The sequence below is a fragment of the Vipera berus genome (genome assembly GCF_964194415.1).
Source record: "Vipera berus genome assembly, chromosome: 1".
NCBI lineage: Eukaryota > Metazoa > Chordata > Lepidosauria > Squamata > Viperidae > Vipera > Vipera berus.
In genome coordinates, this window is record NC_138202.1 from 54,689,422 (window position 1) to 54,712,885 (window position 23,464).

The 23,464-nt window shown below is 37.2% G+C and overlaps 1 protein-coding gene across 4 annotated transcripts in view; it reads right to left on the reverse strand.

The window, feature by feature from the left end:
• MIPOL1 (mirror-image polydactyly 1) overlaps positions 1–23,464 on the reverse strand; it is a 194,512-nt gene that overhangs the window by 18,302 nt on the left and 152,746 nt on the right. For all 4 annotated transcript variants that reach the window (XM_081336215.1, XM_081336216.1, XM_081336217.1 and 1 more), the window contains one exon: positions 4,336–4,566. In XM_081336215.1, the coding sequence (XP_081192341.1) occupies positions 4,336–4,566 (231 nt within the window). The remainder of the gene's footprint in view (positions 1–4,335; positions 4,567–23,464) is intronic.

Consider the following 23,464-nt stretch of genomic DNA (forward strand, 5'->3'; position numbering starts at 1 on the left):
AATTTAAAGATGAAATCATCACCGTGTTTCATTAAAAACTTTAGTTTTACTGTGGTCTCAAGGATGGTTACAGAAAGTGGGACACATAAACCATGTAGAAAACCAAATGACAAGCAAGGGTTACCCCTTTTCTTTGAACAATTATGGAGGATTGCAATGAAACTCTAAACAAAACTAGCCTGCTGGGAAACTTTCAGTACAAGGATCAGTTAATTCCTTCCAAAAAACGAAGCATAGTTTCTCTTCCCATCATTCCTTCTCTTAATGAAGGCTACCAAACATAGTTTTTCCTAAATGGCAAAATACTGACTGTATGATGTGACTCATATTACAAAGATATTATGAATTCTTAATTTGGTTTTCCTGCTGATGAGTAGAACTGCCTGCGTGTCTCTCCCAGAGGTGGCAGTGAATTCTTAGCTCAAAGTAAACACACTTCCCACAAACTCAGCTGCTTAATCTGTTTGCAGGCTGAATTATAAGATAGAATGGGTGACTGTGGGTGCTGGGAAGTAGCAGTGAGCATTTCCATGTTTTGTATTTTTTAACAGAAAGGCATGCTGTTGTCAAAAGATTTTGCTCAGCTATTTAATTTTGCTACAAATCTGGGAAGCTGATTGTAGCATTAACTGACCTGGTAGACATTTTCCCAAGTAGTTAAGCATATCAAAAAGAATTAATTATTCTAAGAAAAGCTCAAACTAAAGTTAAAAATAGTTTAGGTAATATCCCTAAGTCTACTATAGCAGTTTTGCTCTTTTCCAGGGAAAGGGAAATGGAAGTTTAGGGGAGATTCAATGAAAGCTAGATAATATCTTTTGAGATAATGTATGCCTACATTATGACATCAGCACATTTAATTCATTTATGTTATTTGTTAAAACATTTATGCACATTTTCTTCCCAGAAAGCCTTTAGAATAATACATAATTTCAAAATATTCTCATACAAAAAGAATAAAGCCAACAGCTTAAAACAGAAGGGGGAAAACCCAGAAGACAAATTAATCCAGATTTAAAATCCAATTACAACCCAACAGAATAAAATACTTTTATGGCCTGCCTAATAAATATGCTTTTGAATGGATGCAGTTAGAAGGCAAGAGGCTTTTTCACAATTAATAATCCCATTTCTTCTGTTAAGACCTAGACAAGCTGCTTATAGTGACTGCATTCATAACTCCTAGGGGCTAAGCCAGTAAGAGCTTGATGTATACTAATACATGGAGTTTTAACAACAACATTTATTTTGATATTCAAAAGGCTTTTGATAATGTCCTTCATGAAAGTTTCTCAAGCAGCTCCTTGCTGATGGATATGAAGAAAGACAGGGTGCTCTTTGGATTGAAACTGATTAAATAACAGAAAATAAGGAACAGCAATATGTACATACTATTAGCAAGGGGATCTTTGTAAATGGGCTATCCAAAAAAAGTATTTTTGTTCACAGACATACAGAGGTTAGGAGTAAGTAGCTCACACTAGTGAATGCTAGCCATTTATTTAGGGTGGCTAAAAGAAGAAGGGACAGTAGTCTAAAAAGCTCTCTTTAAACGGAGGAAAAGAACATAAACATAGCAAATGCAATGCCACCTAAATAGTGAGGCAAACTGGGACAGGAATGGCTGAATTCATGCATAAACAACTAAAATGATGGCAACTGAATAGGAATAGGTTCTCAGAATTTGGTAGCTAGTTCAACAGAGCAGTGAACATGATTGCTGTGAAGATGGCCAGAAATATTAAGAAAGGAGTTTAAAATGAAACTGTTAATATCATAATGCCAAAGTTTTTATCAAAATCCATGTCATAACTCATTTGTACTAGTTTATATAGTTATCACAAAGTATTACAAAAGCACTAAAATATTTTTGTAAAATGGAAAAGATTCAGCAAAGGGCATTAACAACAATCAATGTTTGGATGAACTGTCCAAGGCAGTTAAAAAACATTTAAGGCTTTTTGATTTAGGGAAAAGGCAAGCAAGAGGATAAGAAGACATGAGAGATTAGAGAATTATGGATATGACTTTTTGATAGGCATTAAAGAACCTAGATAGGAAGAACAATTTCTTTCTCTTCCATAATACCAGAACCCATGACCCACCAGTTAAGACGACTGATTTGCAGAGGGAAAAGAAAGCACCTGGCACTCAGCATTGTCAAACTACAGAATTCACGATTACAAAATTGACAATAATTATTAATTTGATGGTTTTAAAAGGAAATTACAGTCTTTATTAGAGGAATAAAGAGATTGATGGACTAATACCTGTCTACTGGACTTCTGAAAATCCAAAGTCATTTTCATTTAGCAAAAAGGAAATTAAAATACTGTGGGATGTGAGATGCTCAAACTTTATCCTTTTTTTGAAGTATGAAAGTGAGTTGTGGAAATATACTCACAAGTAACGTGTACATAATACAGTACAAGTGTACAACGTGACTTTTTCTGCATCAACTTATTTTTCTATGCCCTTGTCTATCTCTTGGGCACTGTATCTCATCGTACCAGGCTGATTTTGCTGCCTTTGTTAATTGACATGGAAAATTGCCATTAAGCTGTAGCCCTGACCCAACAAAGTCCTGGCCAAATTAAATCAAACTTGCCACTGTGCCTTGCCTTGTCTAAGAACTTACTGAGGATGGCAGTGGGAAGGGGAGAAGTCCCTCGCGGGAGGAGCCAAGCTTACCAACCAAGTACACCAACCTTCCTGGCATCCTAACAAAGTCCAGTAATCAGAAACAGCAATTGCCCATCACTCCTTAAGGGTTAAGTTAACGGCCATTCTTTCCAGCCCTCCTCAGAAGAAACCAAGCTTTACTAACATGGTCTGGCCATCTGGATATGTCTCAAAAACTAGTAATAAGGGGGCTATTTACAGGAATGCCCAAGCTTGCCAATCATTTCTGCCAACCCTCTGGCATCCTAGAAACCCCAATGATCAGAGGTTAGTAGAGCTCATAAGGACAAGTCAACGGGCGTTCTTCAGTGTAATGCCAAGCCTGGCACCCACCAAAAGCAAACAATAAGTAGGAATGTACTTTTTAGTGTTTTGGAAAGCTTAATTTTTAAGTTGGAATAAGAGATTTTCTGCACTGGTTCAATCACTGCAACTTAAACTTGTTTTCTGATCCCTGTCTGAAAAAAAAAGATACAGAGATATATTTAAAAAAATATATGTTATAATAAAACTCTTGAAGACATCTGGCTAAAAAGTCTACTATTGTTATCATCTTCTAAAGCTGAAATAGGATATTTTTCTGATGGTGCCCCAAAGAAATGCAGAGGAAGGTGGGCTGAGGTTAGAGACTGATTTTCCCAGCGGCAGCCCCTCCCTCTGGCACAGCTTGTTCCCCACGTTAGGTGTGTGTCTTTACCTTGATGTTTCAGAAGGTGATGAAAACAAAGCTCTAAGGGACTATTTGGGATTGTTCGATGACAGCTGTATGTCTATTTATAATTTGAATAGTTTTATTATAATTGTTACTTGTTTTATGGGTGTTTCTATCAAGTAAATTATATCTACAGCATTCCTCTGGTCCACTAATTTTGTCACTTAGTCAAAGAATGCAATAAGATTTGTCTGGCGTGATCTGTTTTTGACAAACCCATATTGGCTTTTGGTAATGACTTTGTTTGCCTCTAGGTGTTCGCTGATTCGTTGCTTGATTATTATTAAGGTCAGGCTGATAGGACTGTAGTTTCCTGGATCCATTTTTTTCCTTTTTTGAAGATGGGAACTACATCAGCTCTTTTCGATTCCTCTGGTAGTTCCCCAGTGCTCCAGGACTTTTGAAAAATACAGTTCAGTGGTTCTGAGATCACGTCTGCCAGTTCCCTCAGAACCTTGGGGTGTAATCCATCCGGTCCTGGTGATTTGAACTCATCTAGGGTGGACAGGTGCTCACTTACCATTTTCTTGCCTATCTTAACTTGTGTTTCTAATCTGTTTTTTACAGTACTGTTTTTGATCAGTTGGACTGTTTGAAACTATTGTGGTCCCTAGCCATAACAACTAATTCAATCCTCAATATATAAAGCTATCTTCAATAAAAACATGACTATAAACTCTCTGTGTTTGTGTGGTGTCTGTGTGTTTCCTTTCTGCTTGCAAATCTTGCAAGTATTCTACATTGGTTACAAACAAACCTTTGGAGAAGATTATAAAATGCCCGAAACTTTCAAATAAATTGCTATTAAGTCCATTAAATTGCTTTAATGCCTTATAAGAATGTTTAGGTATTTCTATCTTTTTATTGTACTTTTTATGACATGGAAAAAAGACACAATAGTCCATTTAGTTAACAAATTGTATTTTTCAATAAATACTTACTTTTGAAGTTTTTCAGTGGTCTCTTGCAAAGCATCTGAAGCTTGCTGAAATTTTAATTCTATACTTGTTTTCTCTGCTGCCATTTGCTGGAGCTGAGTTACCAGCTCCTCATTTTGAAGAAAGAGCATGGAGACAATATCATCTTTATTTTTCAAAGCTTTTTCATATGTTATAAGTGTGGAATTGAACTGATCTTTAAGATTTGCTTCTTGGGATAGAGCTTGATGCAAACTGGTGAAACAAAAAATATGTACATCAGTGAGTACAATGTAATTTTAAATATATCAATCTACTGTAAGTGACATAAATATGTGCATGTACATCCATTCGTGACTATTAAGTATATAAAGTGACACGAGAAAACCTGCTGTGTCACTCATGATAGTTTTACAATACATATAAATTAACAGCAGCTTAATTATTTAGAGCCTTTTGACTATTTTTCTTTCTTTTCTTCTATAAGTAGAAGCAAATATTATTCAGGAGTTTCTCTGTATTTACAGGTACAAGTTGCTTCTGATTTGCAGAATAAATCCCAAATCTCTTGCTTTTGTCAACACAAGAATTCTTTCTTAGGGAACAACTTCAGTGAAATGAAACTGATTATCTTTAAGATGATAGATGATAGATAGATAGATAGATAGATAGATAGATAGATAGATAGATAGATAGATAGACAGACAATTGCAGACATTTATTTCTAAGGTTCAGCCTCACAGGCTATATCTGAATGGAAAAAAAAATAACTTCAGAATAAGCTGGTTTATACTATAATCAGGTTCCTGTATACATATGCCTAGATTCCACTTTCATATTCTCACTACATACAAAACAATCTTTACTGAGCAGAACAGTGTAGATCTAAGTTTAGAAATTTCCATTTGTAAGAGCAAGACATGAAACTGATGCTGTATTCTATTATTTCCACCTGTCTTATTTTCATGGGGGGGCATGAAAATCAGCTCCAGCTTCCTTCAGGAATAAGAAGCCAATAGCCCACATGCATCCTTATCTAGCAGCAGTTGTTGCCACAAAGAACCCATTAAGCTGTTTTTAGTAGGCTCCTTGACAACATAGTTGTGTAGGAAACCTGGTAATCAATGCCTTGACAGACAACTGGAAGCCAGGAGAGAAATCAGGTGTGAGGACCAAGCAATTAGAAGTAAAATTCCTGGGAGGAACCAGGAGGCTACTTGGCTATTTCATGACTAGGCACTCAAGGTTTCTTAGGTTCTTGCACCTTTTCCCTTTTGTCCAGGATATCTGTTCAGGAATATGGTTGTGACTGCACATGAATGTCTTTATGCACACTTCAATATGTGAAAGTCTGACTTCAGTTTTGATCATGATTGGTTGCTATAAAAAATAAGAAATGTTTAAAGCAGCTGCTGAATGTAATAAAATATGTTTTATATATATTTATGGAGATTCTCAGTCATCCAGGTTATGGTTGCCCTTCATCCAACAAGCTTCTTCAGTTCTAAACTGAGGAAGCTTCTTGGATAAGATGCGAAACATCTTCAAGGAAAAACAAATAAAATCCAGTTGCCTCTTGAAAAAAGCGCCTTTGGGTTTTATATATACTTTATTTCACCCTTCCTAAAATTTTCCCAGGGAACTCTAGTTGGGGTTATTCCTCAGTTTTTCTTTCTTGGAATATTTTTATGAAATAAGGTACTAAGGTTTACAGATTACTTTCATTTTAATGACTGCACAGGAATCCTGTATTAACTTAGTACAGAAATTTTATGTCTATTTTTGGAATTGTTTTTAATTACCAAAACAAAAGTAAATTTGTAAATAAACATTTTCTTCAAAATGAGTATTTTATTGAGTTCTTTATCGTACACACTGTTTTGTTAGAAGCTTGTTTATTTACAAACATTGGGTCTATAGACTGAACCTATCTAAATTACTGTGTAATGAAATAGAAATGAAATAGAAACTGTATTTTTCTACTGAGAAGCAAGAAGAAATCCTGCATTAAGTTTATTGACGTCCTTTTGTTTCTGAACAAAAAAAGAAGCACAACCGGATTGCCATTTCATATAGAAATTAAAACTCACCAGGAATGCATAAGTAAAATACAGCTGATTTAATGGGAATCTAAAAGTTAAAGGTCAAGGAATTGGCATGTCATTACACCTACCACCTGAGGTTGTTTGAAAATGATGTGAAGTATCTACTCAATTAAATGAGGACATTTCAAAATTATAAATAATGTATAAAGAGAAAAAAGTCAGTAAAATAGCAGATAAAATATATTAAATATGATTTTGCCATAAGTGAAAAAGAATAAGCATTTCAAAATAGTATTCTGAGTTACAAGCTGAAGAAATCAGTATACTATTTTTGAATATTAAGAAAAAAGGAGCATCTTGTTGGATTAGACCAAGTCTAGCATTCTGACTTTCACATATGTTTATTGATAAACCATAACTGATTTTTTTTGTTTTTCTCGCCATGCACATGTATACATAATCCGAACTAGATTGTGTTGTTTCTCTGTGTCATATAATATATGTGGGTATATGCATAATTCTGTATTTATTTATTTTTGTCACATTTATGTAGTATATATTGGAGATGGTGACCCTCTGAGAGCTGTATGCAATGAAATTTCATTTTAATGTATGCCAATTAGTATACATTCAAAATGACAATAAAGTTATTGTTATATTCTATTCTGATTGAGTGTGCACAACTTCTAAAGCAGAGGTCCCCAACCTTTTTGGCACCAGGGACCAGTTTCATGGAAGACAATTTTTCCATGGACCAGGGGTGGGATGGGATGGAGTGGGGCGGGGTTTCAGGATGATTCAAATGTGTTGAAGGAAAAATCATCAACAGGGTCCAGTCCAAGCTGGGAATAAATAACATGGCGACTGCTTTAGAAAGAAGGTTGCAGTTTATTGAAGAGAAGAGCCACATAGAAAGATGGTTCTGGAAGAAAAGAGAGAGCACATGTAGCAAGGAGTGGGTTTTTATGCCTTCTTGGGCTTTTGTTTGGAGTTTTTGTCCCGAGTCTGAGTATGCCTTTCTGGTATTCTGATGGTGGTGGGTTAATCCTATTATGTCCTGTCTTAGAGTTTGGGTGGGGTATGTAGATTTTAATGGTCTTTGTCTTCCTGATATCTTCAGCTTCTAGCTGAAGGGCTCCAACCTTCCTGAATGGATTATTACATCTGCATTTCTAAAAGCTGGTTTCTGCTGAGTTGTCTGGCTGGGGTGTGTGTGGAGACGTTTCTACCCTTTTAAAGATCTTCTCCATTATTCCCTTGGGGAAATATATTCTGCCTTTTTAATATTCCCCAAAATATTTCTTTTCTCTGGATTGTCCCCACAAGTGCATTACATTTTTTGATAATTTTCTAAATAAACAAATGAATAATGCACTTATTTCTATTATTATTACATTGTATTAGATTAAATCAGTGACTTTCTGCTTCTAAGAAAGTGGGAAGGAAGAGATAATCCTAAACTCAGCCTTCCAGAAAAACCTAGCATGTTGAAGAAATGCCGAGAAAAAAAGAGGTGGGGGGAACTCTCTTGGCTTGCAAACTTGGAGAACTGGAGAAGAAAGGAGGAACACACACTCACACCAAAATAAACCATGAAAAGCAGGAAGAATGTTGCCAAAACACAAGGCACCTGGGAGCATCAAAACAAAAACAAAAAACTCCAGTTGAAGTGCAATGGAGCCCAGCAGTCTTAGAAAAGGTGCAGACGAGAGAGAGACTCCCTTAGAGACACAGAGCTTAAGGTGAAAGGTACCTTCTCCCTGTGCCTATTACCACCCTGACAAAAAGACACCCTCACACACACATACCCTGGGAGGGTCTCCCTCCAATGAGGCTTTGGGGAAGCTCCCGGTTGCAAGCTTGACTGGCGTGCACTTGTCTTACAAACTTGGAGAGTTGCACGAAGGGCACACAAGCTCAGCTGGGGTGCCGAAAGGGGGAGAGGAGGAAAGTGAGGAAGAAGAGGAAGAAGAAGTAGCAGGAGGAGGAGTAGCCAGTTGCAAATGCAGCTGCTAGAGGACCTTTGCACTGAGCAAGATAGTTTCTCCTAGCCACTCTCCCCCCCCTGGCCAGACCTCTGCAGTCTTGCCTCATGCCCGGAGGTGAAAGATGTGCCTTCAGCACACCTCCAGCTGTGTGGCCCAGGTACTGGTCTGCAGCCCTGGGATTGGGGACCCCTGTTCTCTTAATACAGTAGAACAGAAGTACCCAAACTTTTGGGCACCAGGGACCAGTTCCATGGAGAAAAGTTTTTCTGGAGAGTGCCTGGTTTTGTGTGCTGCCTGCTTTGCTTGTTTGTGTGGACCGGTTGCTGGCAGGCTGCGGCCTGGTACTGGTCCATGGACCGGGGGTTGGGGACTCCTGATCTAAAGCATTACTAGCTCAGCTAATCTCAATGTACACATGTGGTACTTTGACAATAAAGGTTTATTATTATTATTATTTTATTAGTGCAACAATACAACATGTGAATCTAGCTAACTTACAAAGTAGTCAGCCAGATGTCCATAAGTTTCCCAGTCATCTAGGTTAAGGCTTTTCAACCTTATCACAGACTGTACCACTTTTAGGACATGACAATATTTGAGTACCACCAGTACTTAGCAAGGTGTCAAAAACTTGATGACTAAAAAAAAAAGAAGGGGGGGGATTTTGGGTTTTACTGATTAGATTCATTTGCTGTTATAGAAATGGCTAGTTTATAATGTTATGGAAAAGTAAAACATTGAGGTTCAATGTTAATGCTTCCTTCTAGCACAACAGAGGAAGTCTGTTCTTTTTCTCTTCTCCCCCTCACTTTCCCCCCCTTTTTCCTCCCCACTGTGTCCTACTAGTTGCTTTTGAATTTTTGTATTTTATTCTATAATCTAATAAAATATTACAAACTGTAGGAAAAAAGGAACAGTTTTAATTTCTTTGGTGGCTGTTCCTTTGCTGAATCACTTTCCTTTTGCACTGACAAATGTATGATGAATTTATCCATGTTTATCAATATGCATCACTATCAGCTAGCTCAGGGGTCTTCAAACTTGGCACTTTTAAGACTTGTGGACTTCAACTCCTAGAATTCCTCAGCCATCATGGCTGGATGAGGTTGGCCCTCCTTAGCTCTCCTTTCACAGTGTAATAAGAATGCACCTCCCAATCCCTTCCTTGTACCCTTAAAGACAGAGGAATCAAGTGCAAAGCAAGAGAGGCTCACAAAATAAAAATATAAACTCAGTTTTTTTCTTTAAACTGCCTCAGGAGTGTCACATGTCACAAGGTTGCAATCCAAGACTGAAAGACTCTGGCAATTGCAAAAAGCTTTAGCTTTACCTGTTTACCTTCAAAGAAAACTTTCTAAAAGCCATAGACAGACTCAAGATAAGGGGGTAAAACTAAGTGCATTTGTTTAGAGGGATTAAACCTATGGAAGTCAACACTTTGGACTCATTGCTAGACTAAAATACAGATTAAAATATTCTAATAACCAAAGCACACAAAGGAGCCTCTGAATTACAAAACGCTGTAAAAACTGTACAAAAATCCTTATGGTAACCCAATCAAGCTGCCAGCTGATCCAGAACTAAATAAACCCATCTCCTTTCTGACATGCCGGCTTTTCATTTCATTAGCGCTGTTTGCATTCTCCTAGCTGGGGAAAGCGAACCAGGAGACCTTTTCTTCCAGCAACAGCTGCTGCTTCTCTGTCCTTGTTTCCTCCCTGCCGGCTGATCTCTCCTTGTCTTTCCCTGTTGTCTTTTTTTCCCCTTTCCTGCCCAAACCACCTCCTTTTATAGCCTCTCCTCTGCTCCCCCCACCATTTTCTTCAGTTCACCTCCAGCTCCATGCTGCTTCTGGAAGCACCAATAGCTGGAGCCAATCAGCTGGAGCCCTGCCGGCTCCTGGGGCTTCTGCTGAGCCCAGACAATCCTGCAGCTGCAGCTGCCTCTCCCTCAGGCTTGGGTTGCCTCGGCTCATTCCCCTCCCCTGCTACACTTGGCTAGCAGACGCATACCACCTGCCACATGGCAAAGTACCACAGGTGGTACATGTTCCACTGGTTGAAAAGCCCTGATCTAAGTCATAATTGTCTCAAAGGGGGGGGGGTTTGAGAAAAAACTGGATTTTTTTAAAGAAAAAAATCAGTTCAGTTGCCTTTTCAAAAAATACCTTTGAGATAATCATCCACATGCATCAGGGAAGCTCAAAATTAAGACATAAGGACAAGACTCTTCTTTGCCTGTTCCTAATAATTGGCATTTGGGGCATTTTGTTTTAAAGTCTATAGACAACATATGGTCATTGAGACTACTAGCCACTGATCATTTTATCTTCCATGAATTTATTATATCATATCAAAGAAGCATCTTATGGAAGTCTAGAATTTAGTTCTTATTTTCTAATGCTACATGCGGAGATTTGTGTTTACATAAGGATCCATAGGATCAAGGTATATATCCAACTACAAAAAAGGTAAAGGTTTCCCCTGCCAGTTGTGACCAACTCTAAGGGGTGGTGCTCATCTCTGATTCACAGATAAAGAGTTAACATTGTCTGAAGATGCATTTGTGGTCATGTGGTCAGCATGACGATATGACGAAGGTGCAAGGAATTCCTACCAAAATGGTATCTACAATATTTATCTATTTGCTTTTGCATACTTTTGAACTGCTAGGTTGGCAGGAGCTGGAACAAGTAATGGGAGCTCGCTCTGTCATGTGGCACTTAGGTCTCAAACTGCCATCCTTCTAGTTGACAAGCCCAGTGCCTTAAACTGATTTATTTGAATTAGGGCAGACCTCTATTTGAATGACTGCCCTGATATGCCACATTTAAAGATGAAAAATCAAGTTGAAGATTATTATGTGAAGCAGGAGCTTTGACTTCACATGTGTAGCAGAGTTGAGGTGAGAATGGGGCCAGCTGAGAGGCTTTGCAGGACCACTGCAGATTAGGAAGGAAGGACGGAAGAAAAAGGAGGAAGCCAATAGAAGAGAGGAAGAGAGAAGGCTTGGTGGAGTTTGCTGTCCTGAGCCAGCTGATTGAAGGGAGAGTAAGAAGCTGGGGTTTTTGCATTTGTTTTTTTGCTGTGTTATAGGCAAGCCGGACAAAAGGGGGAGGGATAGAGAGAGTGAGAGTAGTTGCTGGAGCTGTTTGCTTGAAGCAGGCCAGGCAGGGAGGGATAGAGGGTGAGAGTAGTTGCTGGAGCCATTTGCTGGAAGCAGGCCAGGCAAAGAGAGAGTGAGAGTGGCTGGTTGGAGCTGTTTGCTTGAAGCAGGCCAGGGAGAGAGAGGGGGGAAAGGTGAAGTTTTATTGTTTCTTTCTCTTTCGTTGTGGGCAGACCAGACGAAGAGAGGGAGAGAGGTAGTTTGGGGAGTTTTAATTCCTTTCCCTCGTTGGAGTAAGTTAGGCAGAGGAGAGTATACAAGGGACGCCTTTGCCAGCGCCAGAGATTGGTTGCTATCATTCTAGGCAAGTTGTTGTCATCAAAGACGGATTAACAATGTCTTGGGCAAGTTGTTGCCTCCAGAGACTGGCTACCATTGCTTTAGGCAAGTTGCTGTCACCAGAGACTGATCACCATTGTTTTAGGCAAGTTGCCATCACCAGAGGCTGATTAACATCGTTCTGGGCAAGTTGTTGTCATTAGAGATTGACTACCATCTTCTCTGTAAGTTCTTATTGCCTGAGATCAACCACCATCATCCCAAGTGAGTCACTGTCGAGAGAGAGCGACCATCACTGCTGCTGATTGTGACTGAATACCACTATGTTACGTGCCCTGTTAGGCAGAGGCGCCAATGTGAGAGACCTCTTTGGGCTGGTGGCCACTTGGAGGGGAGGTTGGGAGGGCCTGGACTTAAGTGGTCCCTATGGGGGTAGCGCTACACATGGAACAATTAACACCTAAAGAGCATATCCTGAAGATACAAGTACAATTGTACACTGTTCAGTTTTCCTTTAGCATGTATGTACTCAGGTGGATACTCACACACAAGGTTAGGCAAACCTATGTCTTACTGTTTTTCTTTTTCATGATGTATTTCCTACTGGGTGGCTATATCACTTGATGTTCTCAGTTTAAGATTTTTTTCACATGAAAGTAATTGAAATCCTTGTTGACTTGGCCTCCTTTTCTGATTCAGAACTGTATTTTCTTTGGCCTTTCATATGCTTCACTGTGCAGTCTGTTCCCTTTGCATTCTTTTCCTAACTGAATGAATTTTTCAGGATGGCAATGATCAAATGAGCCAAAAAAAGTGTGTGTGTGTGTGTGTGTGTGTATTTTACTGGGCAACATGAAATGGGGCATCCATCCATTCAGCTCAGAGTTATATTATATGCATAGCAATCAAACATAACTTACTGTATAGTAACTAAACAAACAACATTGTTCTTTCTTAAGTTGTTATAATATATAATGTATCCAGGTTGTTCCTTAATCCATCCCCAAACAGCAAAAGCTGAAAAATGCTGGATCATGTCTATTGAAGCCATGTTCCAGATGATGCAAAAGGGATGTCACATATCATCAGCCCTACATGGCCTGGGTCCGGGATATCTGAGGGAACACCTGCTGCCGGCATCAAATGCCCTTCGCCCAGTGCGCTCCCACAGGGAGGGTCTGCTCAGGGTCCCGCCGGTAAGAGACTGCCGGCGGGTGACACCCAGGGATAGGGCCTTCTCGGTGGGAGCGCCTGCCCTCTGGAACCAGCTGCCGGTGGAGCTGAGAACTGCCCCCGACCTTCGATCATTCCGCCGGGGCCTGAAGACCTGGCTCTTTGAGCTCTCGGGCCCAGACTGAGGAGGAATTTTTAATTTGGGGTTCTTTTTAACTGACTACAGGGTTAATTTAATATTTTTTAATTTGGTTCTTAATTTTTGTATTTTGGATTTTTAATTCCCTGTAAACCGCCCTGAGTCCTCAGGGAATAGGGCGGTATATAAATATAACTAAATAAATAAATAAAATAAATTTATTGGCTATCTCACCTCAACCAAATCTGAGCACATATCAGCCTCCATACATACGTGTCTTATATGTGTCTTATTTTGTAAAAAGTTTCTAGTGATCCCAAAAGGCACTTCTGTTCTAAGACTCAGTGTCGATCTGAATTGAGTATTACTTAGGGCTGAAAAATATGTACTCATTTAAAATAAGTACAAAGGAAACTGTTTTCTAGTACTGGCTAGTAGCACTGGCTATCATTAAGCCGTAGCCTTTCCTTACTAGAATAAAGCCCATATATACAGTATAAAAGTGCACTGTATCTCATATTTATATTAAATAGGAGGCTGCATGACATTCACGAGGAAAGCTAAACAAAATAATTCAGATTTGATATAGTTGGAAACATTCTGACAAGATATCATTTGAGTACATCCTTTAAAATATATATTTAAATTAGTAGCTCTACCAATTTATAGCATACAAAGAAGAACGTGGTGAAGGGCCCATTCAGCTAAATGTTTTAACAGCAATATCTTAGTAAAGTTGCAAAATCTTGGGAGATTTAATGGAACCATCAGTGCCATTCTTTGGCACTGCAATCCACTTCAAGCAGTTGAATCAACTAAAAAAAAGGGAGCTCAATTTGCAGCCGTATTAGTTTACTTTCATTATTATCCCTATGTAATAGGTTTACCCTGCTTTAAAAATTATACAGCTCACTTTGCACGCTGATATTTTTGAAAATAAAAAAACAGTTTGAAGGAAATAGTGATTCACTAGTGAGACAAAGCGGAAATCAATTCCAATTTGATATTGATAGCTTTCATGTGATGTAAAATGTGTGTTCTTTCTAATTAAATGTAAACATGTTTAGTTCTAAAGTCCAGTAGGGATGACAAGAGCCACTAGAATGGATTGCTTAAGCATCGATCAACTGATTTTCCAAAGTCTTTTATTCATTCCCTAGGATTCTTGAACAATCTGTGGCAGGGTTAGTGTCAGTTCCAACTGATTTTAATTTAGGTCATTTTCAGGTAAGAGAAGAGAAAAAAGAGCAATCTTGACAACAATGTTGAGTGCTCAGTGATACCCAGAGTTATTCATTAACCATGTCCTTCTGATAGCTAATCAATACCAATTCATGGAGCCAAGCACACTGCTCTAAACTGCCCCTCTCCTGAAAGCCAAGTCTTGGTAAATATTTAACGGCAGTAAAGGTGTTTTGGTTGTTATCAAATTGATACCTTAAAGAACTCTTAAAAGAACTTTTATCTTCCTTCTCTTTTCAGAATTTGTTCAGTCATTATATGGCCCTGATGCAAAATATTTATTTCAGTTGACTTTGGATAAAGGATATCCAGCTGCCCTCTGTACCTATCAGTGAAAATCCTCTACTTTAAAAATATTTTTGTTAAAAATGCCTGCCAAAACCTGAGTTTTGTTTTGAAAACAAGGTACATAATAAACTGGATCCAGGCTCAGAGTATTGCAATTAATTGGTTTTAATTGAATTAGGAGATCTGGAGTAGGCAATTTAGGATTGCCTATCCCTGTTCTTGTTCAATCAAACAATCCAATTATATGCTGAAAGCAGACTGAGTTTACAAAAATAGCCCTCAAAGGCAATAGGAAACCACTTCCTTATTCCTGGCAAGAAAATGGCACGAGCCATGAGCTATCAGAGACTTCTTAGTCCTCAAAATGCTTTCATTAAGTGCAGATTTATTTATTAACTGTCTTTTTTCTTATGTATTAAAATTGTTTAATTTATTTCTTTGGCTTAATTTATTTCTTCCTATACATTGGATTGGACCTTTTCATCAGAATAAATAAAGCTTGGAGCCAATCCACTTTGTACAGCACATACCTACTGTTGTTTTTCATCAAGCAAAGATATTGAAATAAGGAAGATAAAGATGTGATTGACAAGGAAGAAACTTTGGAAGCTGTATTTTTCATTGGTAACCCAGGGATATATTTAGAATACCCAAACTCTTGGTCAATCCTTATATTATTTATAAATCAAATTTATATAGCTGCCCATCTCACAAAAAATATTACCTAGAAATGTGGCCCACAGAAAACAGTTATACCCATGCATCCACCACATTGTAGTTTGGGCAGAATGGAAATGATCTCATTGGCATTGCAGCTCATATTGGTAAGTCAGGTGTTATTGCAGGATTCTCAATTGTATATGGAGTCTACACAAATTTAGGAGTTTTGTCACTGAAAAAGGATAACTTCAATAAATAAAATACAGCAGAGATATGTGATCGGAAATGAGGTGGAAACAGCTGCGCCAATTACTATTCTTCCCATCTCTCTCCCCACCCAGGAATGCATGAAAAGGAGTAGCCATCTCTTTATATACTTCATATTTGTATGATAGCAGTTGGGAGGGAAAAGTTTTTAAACACTGAAAGGTACAATGCTGAATATAGATTTTTGGATGAGAAAAGTGCTTAGTGATAAAAAAAGCATATTAATCTTTGTTGCAACCAAAATTTAGCCTCAACCACTTATACTACAATTAGCAATCTAGGTAACATAGTAATTGATCTGCTAACTTGTATATGTTTATTAGTTCATTTATTACTTTGATTTTGAGGCTACCCTACTCCACAGCTACTCTGGGAAATGTACAATATTTAAAATATTTCCCTTGTCCATCATTTGTTTGGGTTCATGCAGGCATGGCATATCTGATTTTGGTCGATATCAAGAACATGTAAGATATATACCTCTCACCTCTGCAACTGATTTGAAGGAGCCAATATGACATTAAAATATTTCCTTGCCTTTTACATTTATTCTGAATGTGTCCCAATGTATAAGGCAAGGAAGAATAGGAGTATCCCTCTCTGTTCTGTCTCTCTGTGCACTTGAGGCATTTCCATATCCATGACCAAACTAACAGAGAAGTAACCCAACCTGGCTGTATACTTCAGAACAACAGTGAGCAATCTTTTCATCAGTGGATGCTCTTGATCTCTGAGTAGCATGTTGATGGCTCAAGAATAAAAATTTTGAACCAGGCCACTACATTATTCTTGCTATCAATTAATATCAGAAATCCATATCCTTGGAGTCAGATTGACAGGACTTAATTAAAAAGCAGATACCCTAGTTACATTTAAAAAGAAAAATATGGTCTTTCTGTGGTGGTCCATAATATATTCAGAAGAAAGTTATTAGCACATGGTAACATAGACACTTATCTGCTTTTGCTGCAATTGCCAACATAACATCATGGGTACCTTCTTGGGCAGACATCAAGTCTCCAAATCCATGATATTTTTTTAAAAAAAGTTCTAAACATGTTTTTTTTAAAAAAATAACATTCTGCAAAACAAAGAACTAGCCTCTAGCACCATCTTTATTTCTAGAAAAGTCTTGGATTCCACATAAATACAAAAAGCGTTCTTATAAAAGTAAGTTTTCCAACGGTCATGATTGTTGTGGGAAGTTAGAGAGGGTGGCAAAGAATAATCTCACCAGTTAAACTACATGGATATTTTTTGAATGGCTACAGTTTCTGTGATATCCCCCTTAAGGCAGTCATTTTCTTTGTGTTTCCATGATAATAGCAATAAACTATATTATGATTATGATTTTGTATTATTATTTCTCTGAAAGATGTCTACGTCCTCCAAAAGTGTTTTGTTAGCTCAAAAAAGTTGAGAAATCCTATGTTTTGTCCTTACTTTAGGCAGCCTGCTATGCAACATGCATAGTTCAATTATATACTGTATGTAAATGTAGGTTTTTTTGGGGGGAGGGGGAAATCTGCAGCTTTCTACTTTACGATGAGATCTTGAGTTTATGGACAGAATTTGCCCATTTAGAATGCGATATAAACTGTTTGTGTTTTTATGCAGCTCCATAATACTGACATTTTCCCCCATTATGTTTATTGTAAAGTAGCCATCCTGTTTAAATCATTTTTCTTATTAAACCTATCCTCTTAATCTTTAGTTGCTTTTAGTTGCCTTTTCTGCATTTATATTAAAGAAATCTGATTATTCAACATGCGTAAATATCTATGAGAAAAACTACTTTTTTTCCTCCATTTAATCATATCCAATTCTGGGAGACTGTCTGGACAAGTCCCTGCAATTTCCTTGGCAAAGTTTTTCAGAAGTGGTTTGCCATGAATTAGCCTAATAAAATTTACCCTATGAAAATAACACAGGAGACATTGTTCAGACACACTATTTCTATAGCAGCTTCATAGTCACTTTTATTTCATTCCTCTGGATAAGATGATAAAAATCTTCCATTCTAGAGAAGAATAATGTTACTATTGTTCCATGTAGCTTTATAACTGTTCTAATTTGAAAAGATTCCTGACATAATCTCTGAAGTTAAAGTGGGCTTGTGGTTCACCTTTTCCAAAATATGGATTTAAGAATGTTCATTCAAGTACATGACAGTATTACAGTATTAATATAATGATGCATGAGTATGCTGGTACCACTAATCAATTTTACTCTTAACCTCATTAATTCTACTTATTAATAATTTCAAAGATACTGAATGGGCTTAATAAAGGGATAATCAATACAAACAGCATTAAAATTAGGGGGTGGGTAACATATTACTAAATATGTTTCTCGAATTGTAGAATTATTCCTCTGTTTAGTCAAGTGTTAAAATATTCACATCAATTTTCATAATATTCCTTTTGACAAAGATAACAGCCATTAAAAAAAACCCAGTTCCCACCTGGCTAAACCCGATTTACAGGTTTTGTTGAGGGGAAAAAACCGCATGACTTAATTATTGAAATAGATCTATTAGAACTGTCCCCCAATCCACCTTGCCTGCTCCACCTACAGATGAACTCTGAATGACCCATTTTATGCAAAAAGAATTGTAATAACTTGCACTAAAAGCTGTTGTAACGCTAAGTCTGTTTGGAAGACAAAAGCTTGATTCAGAAATGTGTAAAATGTCTCAGAAAAACTCTTACTTTTGCTAGTTAATTGTACAGTGAATAAATAGCTAAGCTAATATGATGTACAATTTAACTTATTTCTTTAGTTAACAGAATAACAGCTAAGCAATATTTAATTAGGTTAGCTTTTGTTTGTCACCAATAGACAAGTGGTAATCTATTGTCCACACTGATTCCATTGAAACAAAAAATATACAGTGGTGTCAACATAATTCACTCCTTTCACCAGGTATTATTTTACTAAGAACAGCAATTTTATCTCTATATATCTCCACTTCTCTAGATAACAGTTCTGCAATTTCATTTTTTCTGAATAACAGTATTAATGAAAATGGCAATGTTTTATATTTTAAAATGTAACGGTGAAAATCATGTTGCAAGAAAAGTTACAAAGCCATATAGCTAGCTATATGTTTTCAGAAGTTAACTCTAATAACATACAGGTAGTCCTCGACTTATGAACACAATTGAGCCCAGAATTTATGTTGCCAAGTGATATATTCGTTAAGTGAGTTTTGCTCCATTTTATGGTCTTTCTTACCACCGTTAAGTGAATCACTGCAGTTGTTAAGTAAGTAACACGGCTGGCTTCCCCATTTGCTTTGCTTGTCAGAAGGTCACAAAAGGTGATCACATGACTTTGGGACACTGCAACCATCATAAACGTGAGCCAGTGGCAAAGCATCTGAATTTTGATCACATGACCATAAGGATGATGCAACAGTCATAAGTGTGAAAAACTTTTTTCAGTGTTATTGTAACTTCAAATGGTCACTAAATAAACTATTGTAAGTCAAGGACTACCTGTAATTTGAATTATGCTTGGTTGGTTTTCTAGATAAGCACCCACTCATATTGATGGATTCTGTGCTTGTTTTTAATAATCCTGATTTATATACTTACCTATTTGATAATGCTACAGCTGTATGTCTAGATAGTAAAGGTATTTCGTTTAGTTTCTATGGTTTTCTTCATTTAAAAATTACCTAACTAAAGAGGCTTATCCACAAAGGTAAATTAACTTACATGAGTTTTGGAAAGCATCAGGGACAAAGATTTTCCTGCGTTTCAGGCATGTTTTGAAGAATGCTATAATTTCCACTTTTTGAGCATTGGAAAATATAACCCAAAGTTTGGGTCTTTCTCTTGCATAAAACATGTCCCCAAAGGGCACCTTTCCTCATTTGTCAAAGAGACAAATATCTAGGTGCTACCAGTGACAGCAAACGTGAGTAACTGAGCAGGGCATTAGTGCATATAAACACTAGTAGACACCGATGATTATGATGTGATAAGGAATGGAGCAAAATCCCAAGATGAATATTTTGTAGGCCATTTGGTGAAGGAACTGCTCCTAACTCTTTCTTTTTCACTCAAATACATTCTGCAATATGTTAATGCTGATCTTAATTATAATGTCTTGCAAAAAGGTGAAAATTAGCAGCCAGAGTTTGCTCAATTATAAGTGTATTTCCTTATAGCACATCTACCAATATACCAGTATAAACATACCCTTTCCTAAGAAATCAGAGATATATGCCCTGAGCGTAAGGATATAAGGACAACAAAAGTTCTCAAAAAAATCAGAACAAAGAATAATTCCATATTCTCCAAAATAAATACTGTTGATTGGGAGAATTAATACCCATTCTTAAGCAAAAGAGATTTTCAGGCTTACTTAAGCATAGCCACTAATTAAGTCTAGAAGTACGTCTTTTAAATTATATGAAAAAACAGGTTGGTTCCTAAATCTAATTCAACATCTTTCCAGCAGTCATAATAACAATAGATTTACTATTAATGTTATCAGATAATCAGTTTGGTGTAGTGGTTAAGGGATCAGGCTAGAAAGTGGGAGACTGTGAGTTCTAATCCTACCTTAGGTACAAAGTCATCTAGGTAACCCTGGGTCAGTCATTCTCTTAGCAGTACGAAAGAGGCAATGGCAAACCACTTACGAAGTTTTGCCAAGAAAACAGCAGGAAGTTGTCCAGCACAGTCATCATCTTTTGAGACTGAATTGAAAGCATTGAATATGTCTGAGTGAGACAGAGAGAGAGTGTGTGTGGGTATGTATTTATTCCATTTAATGTAAATGCTAATGTAGAATGTAGTGTATTTTCTTCACCATTTCACCATAAACAAATGTTTTAGAAAGAACTAGGACTGATTCACGAACTTTTCCACAAGCTCTTTTGCCTATAAAGTACCTACATGCTTCTGAGAATGAATAATTCTAACAAAATTGTTCTGAAAGAAAGTGATTTAAAGTGAAGAGGCAATAAAAGCTGTCAACCCAAGAAACTATCCTTTGGGGGGAAAACGTGCTCTTTGTCCAAGCAGTACAATTCACAAGAGAGTTAAATGCGCTACAATCTTCTGGAACATAGAAACGTGCACTCAAAAATTAAAGCATATCACATAATTCTGTCTTGAAATGAAACCATCTGGGGCACTTTAAAGATGGTCTCAGGGGCACCCAAGGAGAAAAGTTCAAACTTCTAAGAGTGAACAACTATCCACTGGAGAAGAATTTCAGCAGCCTGCCTCATCAAGTACTGACAAATGGAATGTGAGAACTGTTTCTTAGATGAAAAGAGACAGACAGAACAATTCAACTAATGGGATCACACTGAGCTAATGGGATCACTCTGACTTGCCTAGCTTCTGTAGGCATATGTCAAAATGCTAATGTTATTTTAAGGTCGTTTCTTTTATTTGTATATTCACTAGCAGTCGGCCATGACTGGCTTGGAGAATTTTGCAGCAGTTAAAACACATCCACATACTTTTAAAGATGTAAGGCATAAAGCAAACTCCCTTAAACACATGTTGCTGAAAAGAATAGCACTGGCATGCATACTGGAGCCAAGGTCCTTCATTCCATTCTCAGCTAACTTTTCTAGCATAAGTTTCTTTGATGATTATTTAAGTGTGAAGTTCAATACATGTACACTGAAGATGCTACCAAAAAACCCTTTAACCTCCCTCTCAACACACATAAACAACACTAGTAGTGTTGCAGCATGTTCCAAAGGGAAATGGTTTGTAAATATAACCCAGTATTGTGGAACAAATTCAAAACTGTGCACTGCATAATAATAATGTGGCCAGAATAGAGCCTGCAAGTTATCTTGTTTGCTTGGAGGTCCCAGAATGCTAGTAACTGAAGGTCTGAATTCAGTGTAGGTTAAAAAAAAGGCCCATGGAATAGCAACCCTTCAGAGATTAGGGAGGCCCTGGCCCTGTTAGCCTTCATTAAGGCATTAAAGACCAAGTTGTTCTCCCAGGTGTTTGGTCTGTCTGATTAGGCAAGTTCTGCTGGGAATGTTGGTTGATGTTGTTCCTTATGGTTTGGATTGGGTTTATGGCCTTGGATTTAGGGTTTTGTTAAAACGGTGTTTCTCAACCTTGGCAATTTTAAGACGTGTAGACTTCAACTCCCAGGATTCCCCAGATAGCAAGGTTGGTTAGGGAATTCTGAGAGTTGAAGTCTACACACCTTAAAGTTGCCAAGGTTGAGAAATACTAAATTAAACTGTTGCTCTTGTTTTTAATCTTTGCATACTGCCCAGAGTAGTTTTTGGAATTTATAAATTGTCTAAAAAAACACTTTTTCCAGAATGCTATATCTATTGATTCCTGCCCATTTGGGGTGTTACTTGGGATTATTGTATATAAACCAAGAATGCAAATATACAGAAGTATAATGCCAATGGGTTGTTGTAAAACTGTTAGAATTTTCCATTTATATTATCATTTTGATTTTCAGAAAACACAACCTAGCAAACACCTTGCATGCCTGCTGTTCTAACCATCAACTTGAGATCAACATATTCATAATTTAATGTTTCATAATTCATTTCTGCTAGTATTCATTAAATTAATATGATGTATTTTAGTAATTCTCAGGTGAAACATATTCAACTGATTCCAGGGGAAATAAAACCATACCCTTAATTTGTGTGGGAGTTATCAGTTATCAGTTTTGCTGAAAGAAAACTTCCAGTTATGAGAAAGTCAGATTGGGACAGAAGCCCTATATGAAATAAAATGCCAGAAATGATCTTGCTCATGCTAGGTCAAGGAAGGGACTGCAGCTTTGTTTCTCCACAATATTTTGGAATTAGAGGCCTCAATAATGCCATTTCCCCTCACATCACTTTTCTTTGGAGAGGAAAATTCAAAAAATAATCTGTTGAGATGAAGAACCCACAGTGTTGCTGCCCACGATATCCAGCACTAGAAAGAAAAAATAGGTCACTACTTCTCTTTTCCTGATTAGGCAGCAATTTTAAAAGACAACAACAAAAGGACCAAAATATATTCTATATTTCAGTTATGATTCGTAATGTGAGGTAATTTTAATGCTTTTGCTTCCTTAAGGAACTGAACTTCTATAATAAGTACATATTCAGAGCTTAGTTCACAAACAAGCTATACAACATGTGATAAAAATCTTACTGGATAAGCTAACTTATCCAGCTGAATAAGTTAGCATAAAATTTGCATATAAATCTTCATAAAATATTTCTGCTAGTTCTTCAATTATACTATCACTGCATTTCTTCCTGTTATTAAGACATAGAAACCAAATGCTTTCTTTTCTTAAAAATTATGCATCTAGCTAAAGTTGTTAAAGTTGCGTGTGTTTGTATGTGTGGTGGTGATGGAGCAACTTTAGAGAAAGGGTTAGAGAACTGCACCCTGGAAATCTAAGATCTGATGACTTTTATTATCTATAACATCATTAGTTTTAATACCAGTATAGATTAGCTTTTGTGATACTATTGTTACCTTCGGTCTTGTAACAGTGGGCATACTATTGTGATTCCACACTGGTCTGCTTCTAAACCCTGCTTTTCTTTTTTACTATTATCCTCTCAAAGAATTTGTTGAAGAATTTGAAGCAGCTTTTTCTGAAGCAACATAAAACCAATATGAACAAATTTGAGTTTCTTTCAATGTCACAATCTATTAGCAACAGATTCCTCATTTACAGCAATGTAGAAACTAATCTTATTTGGGGGGTAATAGAATTCACAGAATGACCATACTCCTTGTAACAAGATATAAGAAATGATACCAATTTCACATCAGTGAAGGACCTCAAGTAGAAGTGCTGTGGTTGTCATTCAAGAATCGTAGTTGATAATGGCATCTTAAATTGTGTGTGGAATGTTTTCACACTGACTGGCCCTTGTTGGAATG